Source organism: Chroicocephalus ridibundus, chromosome 4, assembly GCF_963924245.1.
Source record: "Chroicocephalus ridibundus chromosome 4, bChrRid1.1, whole genome shotgun sequence".
Taxonomy (NCBI): Eukaryota; Metazoa; Chordata; class Aves; order Charadriiformes; family Laridae; genus Chroicocephalus; species Chroicocephalus ridibundus.
The window spans coordinates 1,825,722-1,844,853 of record NC_086287.1 but is presented as its reverse complement, the minus strand read 5'-3'; the positions used below and the strand labels follow the sequence as shown (position 1 = coordinate 1,844,853).

Sequence of the window (19,132 nt, the reverse complement as noted above, 5' to 3'; positions counted from 1 at the left end):
AAGTCAAACAGGGGAAGGAGCCAATTACGTAGTCGTATATTAAAGGAGACTAATTCTACCGTGATTTATTTACGCTGTACCAATGATACGCTTAAGAATTGTCAAAATGTTCATTCCAGTGTAAAAAAATGAAGTCCAATAAACACAATCCAAAACAGGCAAAATTCAGGTTCTCACCATCGATTCCTGGAAATTTTAAGGATATTTTTTTCCTTTCTTTCTTTTTTCCTTTTTCAGACTGGATCGGAGCTTTTCTGCGGCCCCAGTAATTCTGGTGCAGCCTTTTCATCATGAAACAAAGCTGTGCGCTTGAAATTGTTTAGGTTGTTCTTTGTTTTGTTTTTTTTTTTTTTTTAATTTCTCAGTTTTTCTGCTTTTGAAGAAAAATCCCCACGTGTGCTGGGTCGGAGCCGGAGCGGTGGTATTGCCTCTGCCATGATTCCCGTGAGTCTATGACCAACTCAATTATCTACATAATAATACTAAAAATTAAAATATATTATATATAAACCAAATTTTTTAAAGCTTTGGCTTGGATGTTCCCATCTCCCCCACTCAGCCCCTCTGCAGATGAGTTATCTGATGGAAGATCCATCTACAGATGCCTCCATCTCAGACAAAAAACTCCCAAAATCAGTTGTAGATGGCGTCAGGAGCGTGTTTTTCAAGCAAACCTCCTACGCCCTGGTAGGGCACTCAGGTTCATGCCATGGATGCTCTTGGAGATCACGGATGGAATTCCTTTGGCTCTGGCTGCACCGGTACATCCCGGCCATGAAACAGCATCCGCTTCCCCGGAATTGGCTGAATTAATAAAATACAGAAGGCTGAAGCGAGGGCAGGAGGGTAATTAAGTTCCGGCACCACTCGTTTTCCTCCACAGACCTCCAATCTTCTTGGTCAAAGTTGCTTGGCAATGGAGACGGAGTTGTAGCGCTGTCTGGAGGACTCGTACCCTCAAAACGTGCGTTTCTCTCTGTTGGCAGCAATTTCATCATTTAAAGGTTTGTGTCCCAGAAGCGCCTGTTTCCATCCCGTGGGGGTCAACCTGGGGTGACCAGCTCCTACGTGAACTTCCAGCCCCGGAGAGGACAATCATCTCTTAAAACAGCTTCAAGGTTAAGAAGCAGCTAAATATTTTTAAATATTTAAATAGCAAATAAGCTATTTTCAATAATAAAAACATCTAAAAACCTTGCCAAGTGCAGACGGAGCTACGTGGGAGCATGAGCCCGTGCTGCAGGACGTCACAGAGCAGAAGCTTTTATTCTCAATTTGCTCTCAGCAGAAATGCAGGAGGCTTCAATCCTATGAGCAAAACAGGAACAGTAATTAGGCTTCTGGTTGTTTTTTTGGGGTTTTTTTCCCGGTTTAGGTTTCCCAATTGATCATTTGAATGCAGAAATTTAAAAAAAAAAAAAAAAAAGAAAACTACTGCTGTAACATGAAATAAATAAAAAGATCTGCTCCTCGTAACTTCTTACGCCAAGTCCAGCCGCTAAAAAAAGGGGCTGCTGCCCATTTTTTTCAGGTGTTGATCAATATTAATGTATTTTTTTTGCAATACGAGGTATAGAATCATAGAATCATAGAATGTGTTGGGTTGGAAGGAACCTTTAAAGGTCATCTAGTCCAACCCTCCATTTTCCAACCCTGTACAGAAACAGCTAAAGAGAGAAATCAGTCGAGTCACAGGGGATGCAAAGCGTGGAATTTGTCGTGGATTAAGGGCTAAGACAGAGAGCAGAGAAGCACCGGGATGAGTCTTTCTTGTACCCCCCGGCACCTACAAACGCTTTCAGGCACGGGAGAGGCAGCACGACATGGGTCACCAACGGGAAACCTCAAACCCGTTTTTTACCTGTTTGGCTGAAAAGACGCGGTGCCTGCAGCCCCTCGAGCAGCCCATCCGACGGGTGGGAGCGCTGGTAGATGGGGACATGCTCCGGAGTGGGTCGCCCGGGCTGGCCGGCAGATGGGTTTTATCCCGGGTGTCTGCACAGGCCGCTCTCCCTCAAGACCTTCCTCCAGCTGATAATTATTTCGACCCGCTCAGCAAAAGCCCCTGCCAATTCCCTGCCTGCCCAAACCTTCCTGGCTGCGCCAAGGCCTCCAGAGCAGCTCTCCTGGAGGGACCTGCCCGTGCCACCACCTGGTCTCGCAGGAGGACAAGTTTGTTTGTTATTTATCCAACTGTCGCAAAGTTCTGTGTTGAAAAAAAAGCCCATTGCTACCAACAAGGCGACCTGAAGGATGAGCTGATGCTGCATTGAGGGATGACGACAACATAGGATAATAGATCATAGAATGGTTTGGGTGGGAAGGGACCTTGAAGCCCACCCAGTGCCACCCCCTGCCCTGGGCAGGGACACCTCCCACCAGCCCAGGTTGCTCCAAGCCCCGTCCAACCTGGCCTTGAACCCCTCCAGGGATGGGGCAGCCACAGCTTCTCTGGGCAACCTGGGCCAGGGGCTCACCACCCTCACAGCCAAGAATTTCCCTGAAACAAACCTAACGGAGCGTCCGCTGTACGAATGGTTTGAGCGTGGCCACGGGGAGTCGTCTCCAAATATTTATTTCCATACGCTTTACCGGTGACTGCGCAACGGTTCGCTCCAAAGCATCATTTTACACCGCTGCTTTGAAGATATAACAGAATTAACTCACATTTACCAGTTTTGTTCCGATGAATCCTGAGTGCCAGTGTTTCCTGAAAGCTTCTGCTAGATTGACAGGCTGAGAGAGCTGGGGGGGTTCAGCCTGGAGAAGAGAAGGCTCCAGGGAGACCTTCCAGCCCCTTCCAGGCCCTCAAGGGGCTCCAGGAAAGCTGGGGAGGGGCTGTTTGCAAGGGCATGTAGCCATAGGACAAGGGGGAATGGTTTAAACTAGAGCAGGGAGGTTTAGATCAGACATTAGGAAGAAGTTCTTTACACTGAGGGTGGTGAGACACTGGCCCAGGTTGCCCAGAGAGGGGGTGGAGGCCCCATCCCTGGAGACCTTCAAGGCCAGGCTGGATGAGGCTCTGAGCAACCTGATGTAGTTGAAGATGTCCCTGCTCACTGCAGAGGGGTTGGACTAGATGGCCTTTAGAGGTCCCTTCCACCCCAACACATTCTATGATTCTATGATGAAGAGACACGATAAAACCCTCAGTACAAATATTAAGTGATAATTTTGTCCCAGACATTTAGGAAACACCAAGGATGGGGCAGGTGGAAGAGAACGCCGAGCTATGAAAGTGTGGGGAAGCAAGATGGAGAAGTATATGGATGTCTTTAGATGTTTGTAATGTAGATTTGTTTTTCTGCTGGAAGGCACCAGACTATTACTCCTGGAGAGGCACCGGGGGTGGGCATAAAAGGATTTCCCCGTGTTTTTTAATTTCTTTCTGCCTCATTTGGTAGTGGGCTGAAACCAAGGCTTGTGAAGCGGGAAAAGTAACATAATAGAGGGGGAAAAATAGATCTCCCTCAACTTTAGGGCAAAAAAAAAAAAGCGAGATATTTAAAGATTATTAAAAAAAAAACAGGTAGAAGGCAAAATAATCCACGAAGGCTGCCTGCTTGGGTAGAGTGTGCGACCGCAGGGTGAATAATGGAGCGTGAAATCCCAGATGCAGGCAGCTGGGTACTGCGCTTGCTCCATCTCCATCATAAGACGACCCCAGACCACCAGCACCTTGGCTGCTGGGGGCAAAGGAAAACCCAAAATCCTCCCACCCACCCTCCCTCCGGCCCTTTATGCGCCTAATTAAATTCCTCGCAGAGCAGAGGCTCAAATATGACTTCTCCCCATTTACCATGAGTGCTTTGATGACCAACACACCATCACAGCGTTATTTCACACGACCCCGCTTTGTGGCATAGACCTAAAACTCCTGGAAAATGCGGTTAACAGCACCCTAATCCCAGGAGCACCACCAGAGGACGTTCATTAATGTAAAACGTGAGAGATCAGACACTGCCCGGTTTGATGTTGGCAGGGCAAAGCCGCCACCTGGGTTTTCCCTTTTGCTCTCTGAAACCTGAAATTAAGTTGATTTTTTTTTTTTCAATATTTAAATAATAAATAATGTTTATTTTAAGTCGTAATTAAGTAACATTTACCGTGGATGACAACTTTCTGCCCAATACACGGTCACTGTCAAGTCTCAGGCTCCACTTGGGGAAAGTCTTTTGCCTCCTTGCACAACGCGTAGCCTTGGTTCAAGGAGAAACGCATTTTCCGAGTGTCCTGCTTCCAGGTGCGTTTAGTCCCTGCTTCTTGAAGGTGCCGTATCTAACCCTCCTCACCATGGCAGGGTAGCCCTCACCTTTCAGCTGACCAGGAACCGTGGATAGAAAAGGAGGAGAGGACTCTACCTTTTGCTTTCCTCATGGCGTTCTTCATGTCCATGTTTCTTAGGCTGTAGATGAGCGGGTTCAGCATGGGGACTGCAACGGAGTACAGCACGGAGCCCACCTTGTCATGCTCCAAGGAGCGTCTGCCCCCCAAGGAGCCTGGGCTCAAGTACGTGAAGAGGGAGCTGCCGTAGTACAAAGCGATGGAGACCAAGTGAGAGGCACAGGTGGAGAAGGCTTTGAGCCGACCAGCCGTGGAGCGGAGCCTCAACACGGTGGAGAGGACCAAAAGGTAGGACATTAGGATGAAGACCGTGGTGCTTAGCACGTTGAACCCCACCATGGCGGAAAGCATCGCCTCGTTGACATGGGTGTCAGAGCAGGAGAGGGCTAGCAGTGGTGGTCCATCGCAGAAGAAGTGATTGATCCTCTTGGACCGGCAGAATGGGAGACGAAATATGGAAACTGTGTGTATGGTGGAGCTGATCACACCAGCTAAGTAGGCACCAGCCAACATCCTAATGCAAAGCCTCTGGGACATGACCACAGGGTAGAGCAGGGGGTTACAAACGGCCACGTAGCGATCGTAAGCCATGGCAGCCAGCACGTAGCACTCGGTGGTGGCACAGGTCGCAAAGGAGAAGAGCTGAGTGGCACACCTAACGAAGGAAATTACCTTCTTCTCCACTAAAAAATTCAGCAAGGTTTGAGGGATGATGGTGGAGGAGTAGCAGACATCCAGGAGAGACAAGTGGCTTAGGAAGAAGTACATGGGGGTGTGTAGGCACGAATCGATTCGGATTAATATAATTACTCCCAGATTTCCTATTAGGGTGACCACATAGATGGCAAGGAATAAGACAAAGCACGTCACCTGCAGGTCTTCTCGGTTCGTGAAGCCCAGGAGAACAAACTCAGACGCGAATGTATAATTACCTTCAACCATATTGACTATATAAGCAGTTCAGCTGCTTGATGTCTTTCAAACGCCTAATGGCATCTGTCAATAAAGTGAAGAATGCCAATTTTCATCTATCAAGCGGTTACCCCAATTTAAGTCAGTATACGGGAAACTGAGAGAGGAAAAAGTCAAGTTCCCGAGGCCGATCTCCCGTTCAGCTCGTACAGCCGCCGGCAGCGCACTTGGAAGTGGGCGGATATTTTAAGGCGAGGAAGGAGGGCAACGCCGTACCACAATAAAGCGTAAATAAATTGCAGAGCTTTCTCACGGTTTCTCTCAAGCCGTTTACACACGGCGGCCCCTGATTTTCACAATAACTGCTGGGAAAATGAAATTATTGCTCATCTTTTGAGTGCTCCCAGTTCAGCGTGAGTACGTGAGGAATAAACACCTGTTCCCTGCGTCCCGGGAAGGTGTCTTTTAGGTGAAAGCACTGGAAAATGCGGCTTTCCTCAGCGTAATTTTGCCTCGTGTGGGACGGTGGAGTATTAAGAGCCAGGATTTGTCTCACCTCGCTTTGCTTTAGAAGCGGTGCCTAACTTGGAGATAAAAGGTAAGTTCAGGCTGGGGCTCCCTGCTCGCCCGAGAGAAATCAGCAGCTCCTAAAAATTACGCTTTACGACAGACGGGATAAATAAACATCGATTTTTCCTGGATGACATTAATCATCGCTTGACAGAGTTACACGGGAGAGCAAAGCAAGAGCGCGTGCTGCCCGGCCTCTGACAGGCAGATCCAACCTCAGAAGTCATAATTATTTGATGACCCCTTTGGTGAAGGGGTGAGGTTCCCCTGCGGATCCAGACCTCTCATTTCAGATGTCCTGTGAGCGGCGTGTCTGACTCCCCCGGTGTTACTAACGGCGATTTCGAGCTGCTTTTGGCCGCCCGCGTAGAGATGCCGGGGGCGAAGCGGAGTCTGAGACATTCGCCTGGCGCCGGATGACGAACTACAAATAATGAAAATCGAGCTGTTTGGGTCCGGAGCTGCATCCTCCCCCAGAGGCAGCATCCATCCACCTGGATGCAGACATCTACTGCCGTTGGAGAATTGACCCGAATTTCACAATTAACTAAGGCTCACCCTTACCTTTTCTTACCTGACAAGCCAACCGCCTTGTGTGGAGCCATCCAAGGTGTAGACATGATACCCAGGAGGTGGATAAGGCTTGTGCCGTGCATGGGAGCTGCGCGCCGGGAATCACATCTCCCTCCAGCTGGAAGACATTGACTGCAATGGAGATAAATCAAATTAAAACCCCACACCTCGCTGCCTCGGGCGAGATATGATTCATGCTGACAGCCAGGTGGCTGGTCCACGCTCTGCTAAATAACTGCCAGCAAAGCCCCGAATATTGATCCTCGTCCTCCTGGGGGAAGGAGCTTCATTTGCGACACCTGCTTTCCTACTCAGATTGGGGAAGATCTTGCATCTCTTGGGCAAGCCAGCACAAGACCTTCCCACAAGCTGCCCGAGGGCTCACCAAGCAGCCTGACGTTAGATTTAACTCATGACTTTACGGACAGGAGAAAGACCAGCCGCCGCCGAGACCAACGCGTCCTCCTAGTTAAACAGCAATTAGCCTGCTCGCGTGGTGGACGTTGTCCTCAAAATCTCGGTGTGGAAACAGGGGGGAGGTGCCAGATCTATGGAGCTAAAATACTCGGTTTGGTTAGCTGGGGTTTTAAGAGTCCTACAGCCCAAATTATCTAGTGAATGAAGAAAAGCCTCATTAATGAGATGGTTTCCCGCTCCAGCTGGAAAGGTACACCGCGTCTTCTGCCATGCAACCCACGCTTCCAGAGCTTTGCCCTTCGCCGTATTCATTGAACTGGGGTTAAAATGAGTCGGGGAACAAGGTCTTAACCCCCAGGGAGTGTCAGCCCCCGCCAAGCCCAGAGGGGTCCCGAGACCCTCCACTTGGTCAAGCTATAGCCGATGGGTTTTTCTTAAATTAATGACCCCAGAAGGTGTTATTTGAACAAAAGCAACTCAAAAATGTTGCCTTCAATAGTTTTATACATCCTAAAAAAAAAAAAAAAATTCCTGAAAGGGTATATTGCAGTTCCTGCCCCATCTGCAATAATTGTACCCAAAACCTCTGCTTTTTTCCCAGCGTAGCTCTTCTTGGAGGCATTCCACCTTCAGTGTAGACTGCACGCGATGAGAAATCCAGCATTTCCTTTCCTCAGTTTATGCTGAAAAAAAAAGCTTTAATTTTAATTTTGATGTATCTGCCTTTGTTTTTCAATCAGAAACTCTAGCTGGACTTGGCTCCTAAAGACGAGAGGTGACTGCACCTTTACCTTCCAGGAAAGGACAAAAGTCATCTCTTCATCTGCTCCAAAAGTAGGGAATGACCCTATTTTTTTCCACCTAGCCCCCGGCGTTCCATAGGGAAGGGTGGGTGGGTGTCTTCCGCATGAAGGTCACCAGGATGAATCCACCACGGTCACCCAGGAACCAGGTAATTATATAGGGAGTCTCATCCAGTTAATTCATCGCCCGAGAGCACTGAGGGCAGCTGCTCACCTGGGATTATTTAGGTAATGACGGACGTGATTTACATAATTCAACAATGAAAAATGAAATTCTTCACCTACATGGGCTAAAAGTTCAGCTCACTCTCTATATATTTTAATTTCCCCTTATTGTAAAATCCGGGATAGCTTTGTCAGGAGTGAAGATGTGCTGTAGGGACCCTTTCTGAGGGTGAGCTGTAGGAAACAAGTGATGGAGGAGGTAATAACTTAAAATACTGGGAATTATCGCTCCTAGTTGCGTATGGTTAGCAATATATGAGCAATATACCAAATATGAGAATAAAATAATTCATAGGGCGACCTCGATAATCTAGATTTCATACAACCTGAAGCCTCACCCGGGAATTGCATTAGGAAAAAAAGAAAGAAAAGGAGATTAAAGCACTGTTTCTAAGTGCGAGGGGAAGTTGGGCAGAAGCCTGTTCAAACGCCCGACGTTGCCCCTTCATTTTTCACAGGCTTAGGAGCCGACGCCGAGAAAATAAATGCTCTAAATGGGCCGAGCCGACTGTAGCGGCGAGATGATGGTCTTGGTTTATTTATACGCTATTTCCCGGTTTCCTGAACAAGGACAAGCCATTCAGCCGCCCGAGGCTTACTAGCACATAAAAAAAAGGTTGCCTCTAAAATAAAAAGGAGCAGATATTTCCAACAATGTCCAATAGGTGGTGACGATGGATAAGAAATCCCCGTCGGTATTTTTCTGGCCGCTTATTTAGCGTTTCCCCTTCCGTCGCTCCCTTTTGATATCGGAAATTCTGTTACGGTCTTTTCGCATCTCTCGAGGATGACAGCAGAGCATAAAAGTAGATAGGAGGAACAAAAATAAGTCGTTCACGTATAAACAGGCCTGGATTTTATTTGGAAGTGGGTGAAATGCGACTTTTGAGAAGGAAAGGGGCATCTAAAGAAGAGGGATATCTGTACACCATCGAGCCCGGCAACAGGAAGAGTCAGCGTCAGGCTTTAGCATCCAAAAATAATAATGAAAAATTGAAGTTTTAGTTGCCCGCCAGGGGTCATATCACTGTTTGGGTTATTTTTCGCTGTGTTAGAGACTATTTTTGGCAATACAGCTCAGCTCAAGTGCGGGTGGGTGGAAAATCCTCACCCAGGACCCAGCCGAGCCTCCCCCGTCCCAGCCCATCGTCTCCCAGTGCCCCCCCAGAGGAGCTTGTTAAGACGCCGTTGCAGGGACATCTCTTACCTCCAAGTGACGAAATGATAAAGAAATATCAAAGTTTGTAGGGCTGGTGTAGGGAGGGTGAAAATATTGTGGTTACTCTTCCCCCTGGTGGCATTGCATTTTCACAGCAACCACAAGTTGGGGAAAGGGGGGAGCTGCGATTTCTGGCACGAGTTGCTTCTCGCATAAGAAATAAAGACTTGTTATTTTTATTACCCTCGTTATTTTCTTCTGTTTCAGGGTGCTGTGCATTTTTTTTCTTTTTTTTTTTTTCCCCTTTTTTTTTTCCCAATTCCTTTTCCCCACCGCTTCACGCCGAAGCGCAAATCTCTGGATGCCAACTCTACTGACGATATTATTGTCTTTGTTTTTAACAAACCGCCACGGGCATAAATTAGAAAACTAATTAGAGCTTTGTTTCAAGGCTTTGAAAGGCAGCAATTGGGGGGGGGGGGGGAAGAACAAAAAGACAAAGTTCTGTGGTTGCCTAAAGAGAAGTGACGAAGATTAATTTAACCCTGCAATTTAACTCAGCAGCCCAGTTTCAAAGACAGAGCTATTTAAGAATTTATATTTCATTCACTTGGCTTATTCACCGTATGCCATTACCCCCTAACCGCATTAAAACGTCAAAGTTTATCCATTTCGATCTTGTCTTTCCTAAAAAGAGCTTTTCACAGGAGCTGCCTCCCCGACCCAGCCCATAAATCATTGAGAGCCCGAATGCCCAATGCTGCCCGGGAAATGATTTGGCATTTCGCCGGTGTAGCCATTTTTCTACAAAAAACTGTAGAAATGGCATGTCCCCTACCCCTTCGTTTACTGAGCAGGTATTTCAGCTACGTTGAGGCTAAGGAGCGACAAGAAAAATCAGTAACGCATTTAACATAGGAAAATATTGCATTATATATAAATATATAGTATAATATGCATTTAATATTGTATTTTTCTATATACACACACACGTATATGTATACATGTGTACAACTTGCTGTTCATAGGACCAGAGAGCTCCTAGATGTCCCTTCTGATCAAAAATTATGTCCAACTCAAAGCAGAGCCGATTTCACAGGAACACCAGGTTGCTCCTGGTCTCCTCCAGGCAACTTCTGAACGTCTCCATGGGTGGAGGCTCCACAGCCTCCGAGAGAAATCCCGTATCGGGTTTTTATTGAGGAGGGTTCAGAGCCTGACTGTGATTCTTTCTGCTGTTCTCCTCAGAGCATCCTTCACCTCCTGGTTCCTCAGGCTGTAGATGAGGGGGTTCAGCATGGGGATCACCACCGTGTAGAAGACGGAGACCACTTTGTCAGTATTCAGGGAGTAGCTAGAGCTGGGGCGTAAATACATGAAGATTGTCGTCCCATACAACATGGTCACTGCTGTCAGGTGGGACGCGCAGGTGGAGAAGGCTTTTTGCCTGCCTTCAGCTGAGCGGATCCTCAGGATGGCAAAGGAGATGAAGATGTAGGAGACCAGGATGGTGGAGATGGTGCTGAGCTCAATGATGCCAGCCAAGGAGAAGAGGATCATCTCATTGATGTAGGTGCTGGCACAGGACAGAGCCAGGAGGGGAGGAACGTCGCAGAAGAAGTGGTTGATGACATTGGAGCTGCAGAAGGGCAGCCTGATGATGAAGGTCATCTGTATGATGGAGTTCAGGACACCTCCGATGTAGGACCCCACCACCAGCCACGTGCACAACCTCCGAGTCATAACAGAGGAGTAGAGCAGGGGGTTACAGATGGCAACGTACCGGTCGTATGCCATGACGGCCAGCAGGAAACACTCAGTTGTCACGAAGATGATGTAGAAGAAGGCTTGGCCCATGCAGCCAGCGAAGGAAATGGTCTTCCTCTCTGACAGAAAGTTCACCAAGGTCCTGGGGGCAACCACAGAGGAGAAGCAAATGTCAACAACGGAGAGGCTGCCAAGGAAGAAGTACATGGACGTGTGGAGCCGTGGGTCACTTCGGATGACCACGATTATCCCCAGGTTGCCCAGAAGGGTGACGGCATAGATGAGCAGCAACAGCACAAAGAGGGCCACCTTCATCTCTGCTTGGTCACTCAGGCCCTCGATAATGAATTCTGTCACCGAGGTGTGATTCTGCTCTGCCATTCAGGGCTTCGTGTCTACCAAGGAAGGAGAGAGCCTGAAAATACAGGAGAGTGGAAACCTTGCCTTTATTTATTTGAACTGAAATGGGATAAATTGATAATTTACACCCTGCGCACCCAGCCCACGCGTTTCTAGGGAGCTCGAGTGGGATGGACTGTGCTGTGGACATCTGCTCCGGGCTTGTCGCCCTTTATGGTCTAAGGCAAGAGGAGGTTTCTTCTGAAGGGAGAGCATCCCAGCTTTCCCAGACATCTTCCCCACCTGCAGCGAGTCACTGCCGAGGGTCTCTGGCTTTCCATCTGTGGGCAGACCTTCGGGCAGGTTCACTTGTATCTCAGAGTCCCAGTTTGGTACCTACAGTTTGATGAGATTGATGGATACGGCAGCAGATAGGGACGCAGGTGACACAGACCAAACCAACAGCTCAGCCCTCGACCTCCCCTGATTAAGTTTTTCTCCCCATTTTTTCCCTTCCTCCCCATTTCAAACCAATCATCAGGTGCCCAGAACCAGAGAGCTCTGCCTATAGTTGTAATAGTTTGGGCTAAATGTAAAAATAGCGTAGCTTGCTTTCATTGGTTTGGGAAAAGACACTGCAGTGAAGAAAAACACCTTTCATTTGCTGGCAGGTGGGCAAGGAGAGAGGAAGGGAGTTTTGCATGATCCTAAAATTCATTCAAGACATGAGGAGTTTAACATTACACTTTCAGAAACCTTGGGGAGGTGAAGTCAGGGGGACCATGGGCGAAATTTGGGTCTGAACCTGTTATTTTGAACCGGGGTAAGCACCAAACATTTCCTCTGTGTGATTTAGAGAATATACGATTGAGAGACTAAACACCATAAAATCCGTCTGGATTTCCCCATGGCATGCAGAGCAAAGGCGCTGGGGCTGGGGGTCCCCTGCATAAAGGGTTCATGTGGGTTTCACAAATGACGGATCAGCCTTTCAATGACCCATCCCATCGCATCCCTCGCCCTGCTGCCGCAGCCCACGGGAAGGGACCACCAACCGCCACGGCGTGCCGATGACTTTAATCACGCCTTGTATTTCCAGAAGTGGACTGGGAGATGAAACCTGGTGTACGGAGGTGATTCAGGCGTCAGGAGGCAGCTGTGAGTGTTTATGAGCATGAACCAGCTGTAACGCGGCGACTAAACCCAGACAAAAGTGGGATCCACAGTGTCCTGGAATATACAAATCACACCTGGTGCCCTCCCCGGTGTGCGCAAACAGCAGCATCCGACCGCGAATTGCACCTCGTCTCCGGGTGAACGCAAGGTATGGCGGGGGCATCGGCAGAAGGCATGATGGAGGGGAACGGTCAAGGGGAAAAAAAGAGCCGGAGTGAGAAATTCCTGGTTTAAGATGCCAGCTGAGGAGGAAAACCTTCCAAGAGGGAGCCTGATGGTGGCACAGCTTGGCTTCCTGGTGCCTAGGGCACTCCTGCCTCTCCCTTCAGCTGGAAGAGGAGTCAACACCATGGATGAGACCATGGAGCTGTGCTGAGCCAAAAACATCACCCAACTCCAGTTTAACTCTAAATTTAAGCTCCTGGTTAAGCTCCTCGCCCTAATGAAAAAACAGGTTTCTATCCCTGGTGACTGGAAGGTTCAGAATAAAACATTTTTTACAGGATTAAAGATGAGAATCAAAGCCTTACCCCACCAGGTGAGCGCCAGGATCAGAAGACTCATTGAAGAACCACTCTCCATCAGCTGAATATTTCTTTATAGAATGATTTTTTATTCTTTAAGGCGACCATATCATTATTTCAGGGCCAGTGGGTGGGTTAATCTGTCCTTGAGAGCGCCCTCCTCTCTTCTTCTCCCGGGCTCCTTAAACATACCACAAGCACCATGATTTCTGGTCTTTTGAATTCAAAATCCCGGAGTGCATCCCAGCAGAAATACTTCACCTCCTTTAACCAACCCAGAGGAGCAAACCTGGTGTAAACCAGAGCAGCCTCCCCAAAGGTAAAGCCGCTGCAGTGATTTATACCGGAGCAGGGTGTAGTCCCAGCAGAACCCATCAAAATCTTTCGGGGTCACACCTGCCTGTGGATGGGGGTCACCTCTTACCAGCTGCAAGGTCTCGGCCACCTTGGAAGGCACTACAGGCTCGGGGTGTCTGGACGGTAAATCTGGGGGACTAACCCTCGGAGCCATCCTCCTCGCTTCCAGACAAACAAGTCTCTCCTGAGCCTTTGAGAGCCTCCTGCATATTTTCGTCGGATGAAGCGCTTCACTCGCAGCAACGTGTTGCTTTTATACCTCTCTCTGCGGGTCTTTGCGGGCAACGGGCATCCCTCCTCGGGGAGCAAGGGTTGGTCAGGGCTTTGGCTACAGCTCAGGTCTCCAAAAGAAGTGAATCATCGTTGCATACTGATGGCTTCTTAATGAGAAACCAGGAGAATCACAACCATCTAAACTGCTAATAAAGGCTTAGCTATGCGCAGCCCCGGGCTAATTATTGTCACAAATATCAATAACCTGCTGTGACACTTGGCAGCCTCAAGGGACAGAATCCAAATGAGCCCAAATTATTCTTCACAAGCCCCTCTGAAAATCAAGGAGGGTGTGAGAAGGTGCATCCAAAGGGCAATTCACTCCAAGTATCTTAAATCACTATTCCAAGCCGCTTAGGCTGTGGTAATTAGCTCCGGATGGGTGCCTGGAGCAGATGGCTGGGATTACGGGAGATGAAGGCTGACCCGAGCCTCCAGGAGATGAATGAGCCTGAAAGGCTTCCAGACTACTGATGGGTAAGAAGAGGGAGGTCTATACAGGACCCACCTGTCAGAACATGATTAACAGACCGCCCATTAATCTTTTTTTTTTTTATTTTTTATGCTCCAAATATTTCCAGGAATATCTGAGCTGCCCGTTTTTCCCTCCCTTTAGCAGAGATCCAGGTCATTTTGCTGCTCCACCTCTACCGCGAGATCAAATCCATCTCTTCCTATTTTGAATGGAGCTAATCCAGCTCTGTCTGCAAAGAGTATTGATAGCACGTTCATGGTAATTTCAGCATAAATCGTCTCTGCCCAACACACTCAATAGATACCAGCTTCTTCCAGTGTCTGGAATGTTTCCAGGAGCTTTACAGTTCACGCTATTTCTTTCAGTATAGCTGATTTTTCCCGATAAATAGTAGGAGCCCAAGCTTTTAGGTTAAACTGACAGCGTGGAGAGAGTCACCACATAAATAGCAGTTCACATTCAGGTCATATTTTGGCCCATAGATGGGATTTATTCACCTATCTGTTGTCAACACTAAGCGTAGACATTTAAGCCAACTGCCTGGGCTGTCTTTGCAGAGGGTAGAAATGAAGGTGGGGGTTGAGCTGTTCAGACATGGTTGTCCGGGACTATCTGAGACCCACCATAAATCTCTCTTACTCCCCCCCCTAAAGGGCACAAGCATCCCGACATCTTGTGCCAGACCTGTGCCCATACGTCCTATGGTACCTCAGGTGGAATGAGATGGATCGATAGACTCGGTGTAGCCCGGAGGAGGATTTGCCACATCCAAAGGAGACCCGTGGTCTCATGAACAGACAAGTTCTCCATCAGTATTACCAAGACCCCAGAGGACTGGCTGAGAGACGGACACATGGGATGGGTTTGGGCCTTGATAGAATCATAGAATTGTCAAGGTTGGAAGGGACCTTTCAGATCATCAAGTCCAACCATCAACCTAACACTGGCGAAACCATCACTCTGAGCACCATGTCTACCCATCTTTTAAATCCCTCCAGGGATGGGAACTCAACCACTTCCGTGGGCAGCTTGTTCCAATGGTTAAGAACCCTTTCAGTGTAAAAATTTTTCCTGATATTCATCCTAAACCTCCCCATGCGCAGCTTGAGGGATCTTGGCAATTTGACATAGGGACCTACACAGGAGCTATAGGTGTCCCAGCTTCTCCTCCTGTCTGAACTCCAACAGTGCGATTCAGTTGGCCAAAGGGATCATAGAATGTGTTGGTTGGAAGGGACCTTTAAAGGTCATCTAGTCCAACCCCCTCAATGGTTCTGTCAGCAAAGCTGCAGGACTTAGAGGAACCCCTGAGCTTCTGGAGGAGCAGCTGGAGCCCAGCAGGAAACCTTCAATGGCACCAGAGACCAACCAGCAACAGACCAGTGCCTGCACCAGCAAACCCAGATATTGGCAGAGAAGAGCAATGGCAGACAGCTGTGCTGCCCCCAGATGGGTGTTTGGGTTGGGTGTAGCTCTACAAATGACAATATTTTAACAGCTGGGTTTATATTTTGGGGAGTTTGTGTGTCAACACTTTCACTGCTGAGACACATTTCTTCCCACTTTATTACCAGTCCTCCAGGTACAGCTCCAAACACCCCCTTCCTTCTTGAAAAGGGAAATAAAAACATGCAGTCCAGTCCATGCCAAAACAAACTTCTCTTGCTGCTGGCAAAAGAATGACAAAGAAAAAAAAAAACCCAATTTGTGGAAATTATTATCAGGAAACTAAGTATAAACCTTTGAAGTGTTTCTCATGAAATTCTTCATCTCCCCTGTCTCAGTTATGCGCTGTGGTGTGTATCGCTGCTTCTGAGGGTGGCTTGGGCCTATTAATTTTCCTCTTACTATGCAGGTACACATGGAAAAAAAACCATGAAAATAGCCTATAAACTGGAATCTGACATATGGAAGTGACAAGACCCATAGGCTGGGTGGGTTTCAGCCACCCCAAATTCAGATGTCCTGAAGTGGAATATATCAGTTATGCCACATTAATGTGTGTATATATATACATATATCACAGAATCCCAGACTGGCAGGGGTTGGCAGGGCCCTCTGGAGATCATCCCCTCCAGCCCCCTGCCAGAGCAGGGTCACCCAGAGCAGGTGGCACAGGAACGCCTCCAGGCGGGGTTGGGATGTCTCCAGAGACGGAGACTCCCCCACCTCTCTGGGCAGCCTGTGCCAGGGCTCTGCCACCCTCACAGCAAAGAAGTTCCTCCTCGTCTTGAGATGGAACTTCCCATGGTCAAGTTTGTGCCCGTTCCCCCTTGTCCTGTCCCTGGGCACCACTGAGAAGAGCCCGGCCCCATCCTCCTGACACCCCCCTTTCAGTATTTACAAGCCTTGATAAGGTCCCCCATCAGTTGTCTTTTTTCCAGACTGAAGAGACCCAAATCCCTCAGCCTTTCTTCATCAGAGAGATGTTCCAGTCCCCTCAGCATCTTGGTAGCCCTTTGCTGTCCCCTCTCCAGCAGTTCCCTGTCCCTCTTGAACCAGGGAGCCCAGAGCTGGACACAGCGCTCCAGCTGTGCCCTCCCCAGGGCAGAGCAGAGGGGGAGGATGACCTCCCTCCACCTGCTGGCCACACTCTTCTTGATGCCCCCCAGGATGCCATTGGCCTTCTTGGCCACAAGGGCCCATTGCTGCCTCATGGTCACCCGGTTGTCCATACAATGCATACATGGATATACACACACATATAATGCAACATCCTGTGTCTTCGTGCAACACGGTTCACCCGAGACATTTCCCATGTTAATTTTAACAAGAATCAGGGTCTTTTGTTCCTTCTAGGGTGCGAGACTAAGATCAGTTTTACTGTTTACCCATTAAACTTTTAATTTGGCCACTTAAATCCCACAACTAGTGGTCTTTTAGATATAGATAGCCACATACTTCGAGAAAACAAGAAAAAAATTAGTAATATTAGTTTTATTGCAAGTAACACACCATGGCTTTACTGTACGTCCCTAACTTTGAATATATGTACTGAAAAATCCCACTAAAGTGTACATTTAGGAACTGTCACTGTCCAATACTTAGTGTTGTGTGTTAACACAATCATTTGAAGTATTTATTCACTATAAAAAGCACTTTGAAGGATTAAAGTGGAGTAGAAAATTTTTAAAATACCTTTGAACATTCTTTGAGGGGTGATGGTGGAAGAGGATTCAGCGATGGTCCTCTCCATTTTCCCCTGTTTCCTGCAGCTTTAGGGAAACATTTCCTCCTCTCCCATCCGAGCCTCCTTGGTCTGCTCCGTGTGTTCTCCTGTGTGCTCCCACCATTCAAGGGGTTACCTGGAAGCACTGAAGTTCACCTTAAGTCTGTAGATCCATCTCATGGCTGGAAGAGGTTCAGCCCTTGGTGGAGATCTAGTCCACTGAGATGAATGATGTCCAAACTGCAGGAGAAGGTGACCACGAGCAGGCTCAGGCCAAAGACAGCTGAGAAGCAAGTGGTCCAAGTCCTCAGCAGAAATCTCATAAATGTGCTATTTTTAAAGGGCTGAGCCTCGTAATCGTATTAATCTTCAAGAAAGGGGTGGCTTGGCGATGCCCAAGGAATGGCAGGTCCAGGAGAAAAGCCGGCACACGCTTGCCTCCAAATATTCAGAAACAATCTGGACATTTTAAGACGTTTCCTCACAAATAAATCTTTGGTGGGTTCTTCAATGAGTATGTATTTCTCCTGTTATGACATGCACTATCTAGAGGTGAATGTATAACAAATTAATTCCATATCAACAAACTACGAAATGGACAATAAAATACAGAAGGATTATCACAGATTCTCTCCAATTTCAAAAAAAGACCCCAAAACACAGACCCCATTCCCCACCACTGCCTAAACATCAAACCATTTACCACTTTAGCAGGGAAATAACTATTCTCCCTACTGCTCTCTTCAGAGCACTCTTCATCTCCTGGTTCCTCAGGCTGTAGATGAAGGGGTTCAACATGGGGGTCACCACCGCGTAAAAAACAGAAATGACTTTGTCCCTGCCCAGGGAGTAGCTGGAGCTGGGCCGCAGGTACATGAAGAGGAGGGTCCCGTAGAAGACGGTGACGACCACCAGGTGGGATGCACAGGTACCGAAAGCTTTGTGCTTGCCCGGCCCAGAGCCCATCCTCAGGATGGTGAATAGGATGCGGCTGTAGGAGATGAGGATGACTGATACGGTGGTGACCTCGTTGAAGCCCCCAAAAGCAAGTAACAGCACTTGGTTGAGGCGCGTATCAGAGCAGGCCAGTTTCGACAGCGGTGGCCCATCGCAGAAGAAGTGGTCGATGACGTTGGGGCCGCAGAAGGACACTCTGAGAGCAAACCCCGTGAACATGACAGCGTTAAAAAACCCAACCACATAGGACCCAGCCAAGAGGGAAACACAGACCTTCTGGGACATGACGATGGGGTAGAGCAGGGGGTTGCAGATGGCGACGTAGCGATCATAGGCCATCACCGCCAGGAGATAACTCTCCACGACTACAAAAACAACATGGAAATGCAGCTGTACGAAGCAGCCAGCAAAAGAAATAGTCTTCCTCTCTGAAGAGAGGGTCAGCAGCATTTTGGGTGTCACAACTGAGGAGTAGCACAGATCCAAGAAGGACAAGTTGCTGAGAAAGAAGTACATGGGGGTTTGAAGCTGGGGATCAAGCCAGACAACAGCAATGACACCAAGGTTTCCCACCACGGTGGTGACATAGACGAGCAGGAAAAACATGAAGAGGGTAACCCGGAGGTTGGGGCGATCTGTGAACCCCTTGAAAACAAATTCTGTCACCGTAGTCCAGTTTTCCCAAGCCATTAGCGGGCAAGAGACTCACAGCTCGCAGGCAGGGAGGCGATTGCCATGAGATCAATTATGCTGACTTGATCCCTTAATTATTAGTGGGTTTTAATCCTGTGCTCCTTAGATAATGAGGGCATTTCCTAATGAAACACTGCCAGATACCCTGCCAGGATGCTCAGTTAGTCCAAAACCACCTGGCCATGCAGGGACTCACATCCGCCATCCTAAACCAAGCTTTTCTTGGTTAAAACACAGCTTATCTCCCACCCTCATATTCTGATTTCAAGGAAAGAAGTATAAATCTAACAAAGTTCTCCCTCGGACGTCGCCATGGTCTTCACTAGGTGCATCGTTTCCATCTGTCTGCAGTTTTTGGGACATTAAGGAAAGAGCAGCTCACATCCGTTAGTGTTTGTT

The 19,132-nt window shown here is 48.1% G+C and overlaps 3 protein-coding genes across 4 annotated transcripts; all 3 read right to left on the bottom strand.

Moving 5' to 3' along the window:
- Positions 1-4,308: 4,308 nt before the first annotated feature.
- On the bottom strand, positions 4,309-5,289 carry LOC134514986 (olfactory receptor 8U3-like). The gene has a single exon (XM_063333464.1). The coding sequence runs from the start codon at positions 5,284-5,286 to the stop codon at positions 4,309-4,311; it is 978 nt and encodes a 325-aa protein (XP_063189534.1). The 5' UTR covers positions 5,287-5,289.
- Positions 5,290-7,909: 2,620 nt separating this feature from the next.
- LOC134514970 (olfactory receptor 5J3-like) lies at positions 7,910-11,196 on the bottom strand. Of its 2 annotated transcripts, XM_063333435.1 has the most exons (2): positions 10,240-11,151; positions 7,910-7,948 (listed from the first exon to the last, which is right to left on the bottom strand). In XM_063333435.1, the coding sequence occupies exons 1-2, from the start codon at positions 11,149-11,151 to the stop codon at positions 7,910-7,912; spliced, it is 951 nt and encodes a 316-aa protein (XP_063189505.1). The 2 variants fall into 2 exon arrangements, with proteins under 2 accessions (XP_063189505.1, XP_063189506.1); XM_063333436.1 differs by lacking the exon at positions 7,910-7,948 and having other exon boundaries at positions 10,213-11,196.
- A 4,446-nt stretch (positions 11,197-15,642) lies between these two features.
- On the bottom strand, positions 15,643-18,730 carry LOC134514179 (olfactory receptor 5AP2-like). Its single transcript, XM_063331588.1, has 2 exons — positions 17,819-18,730; positions 15,643-15,726 (listed from the first exon to the last, which is right to left on the bottom strand). The coding sequence occupies exons 1-2, from the start codon at positions 18,728-18,730 to the stop codon at positions 15,643-15,645; spliced, it is 996 nt and encodes a 331-aa protein (XP_063187658.1).
- Positions 18,731-19,132: the final 402 nt, after the last annotated feature.

Excerpts from the sequence above, each read along its gene's own strand:
- LOC134514179 (XM_063331588.1), bottom strand. The coding sequence starts at position 18,730 with ATGGCTTGGGAAAACTGGACTACGGTGACAGAATTTGTTTTCAAGGGG. Across the intron at positions 15,727-17,818 it reads AGAGTGCTCTGAAGAGAGCA|AAGCAGCGATACACACCACA; the intron begins GTAGGGAGAATA and ends AGCCACCCTCAG.
- LOC134514970 (XM_063333435.1), bottom strand. The coding sequence starts at position 11,151 with ATGGCAGAGCAGAATCACACCTCGGTGACAGAATTCATTATCGAGGGC. Across the intron at positions 7,949-10,239 it reads AGGATGCTCTGAGGAGAACA|GGGAAATTAAAATATATAGA; the intron begins GCAGAAAGAATC and ends TTTTACAATAAG.
- LOC134514986 (XM_063333464.1), bottom strand. The coding sequence starts at position 5,286 with ATGGTTGAAGGTAATTATACATTCGCGTCTGAGTTTGTTCTCCTGGGC.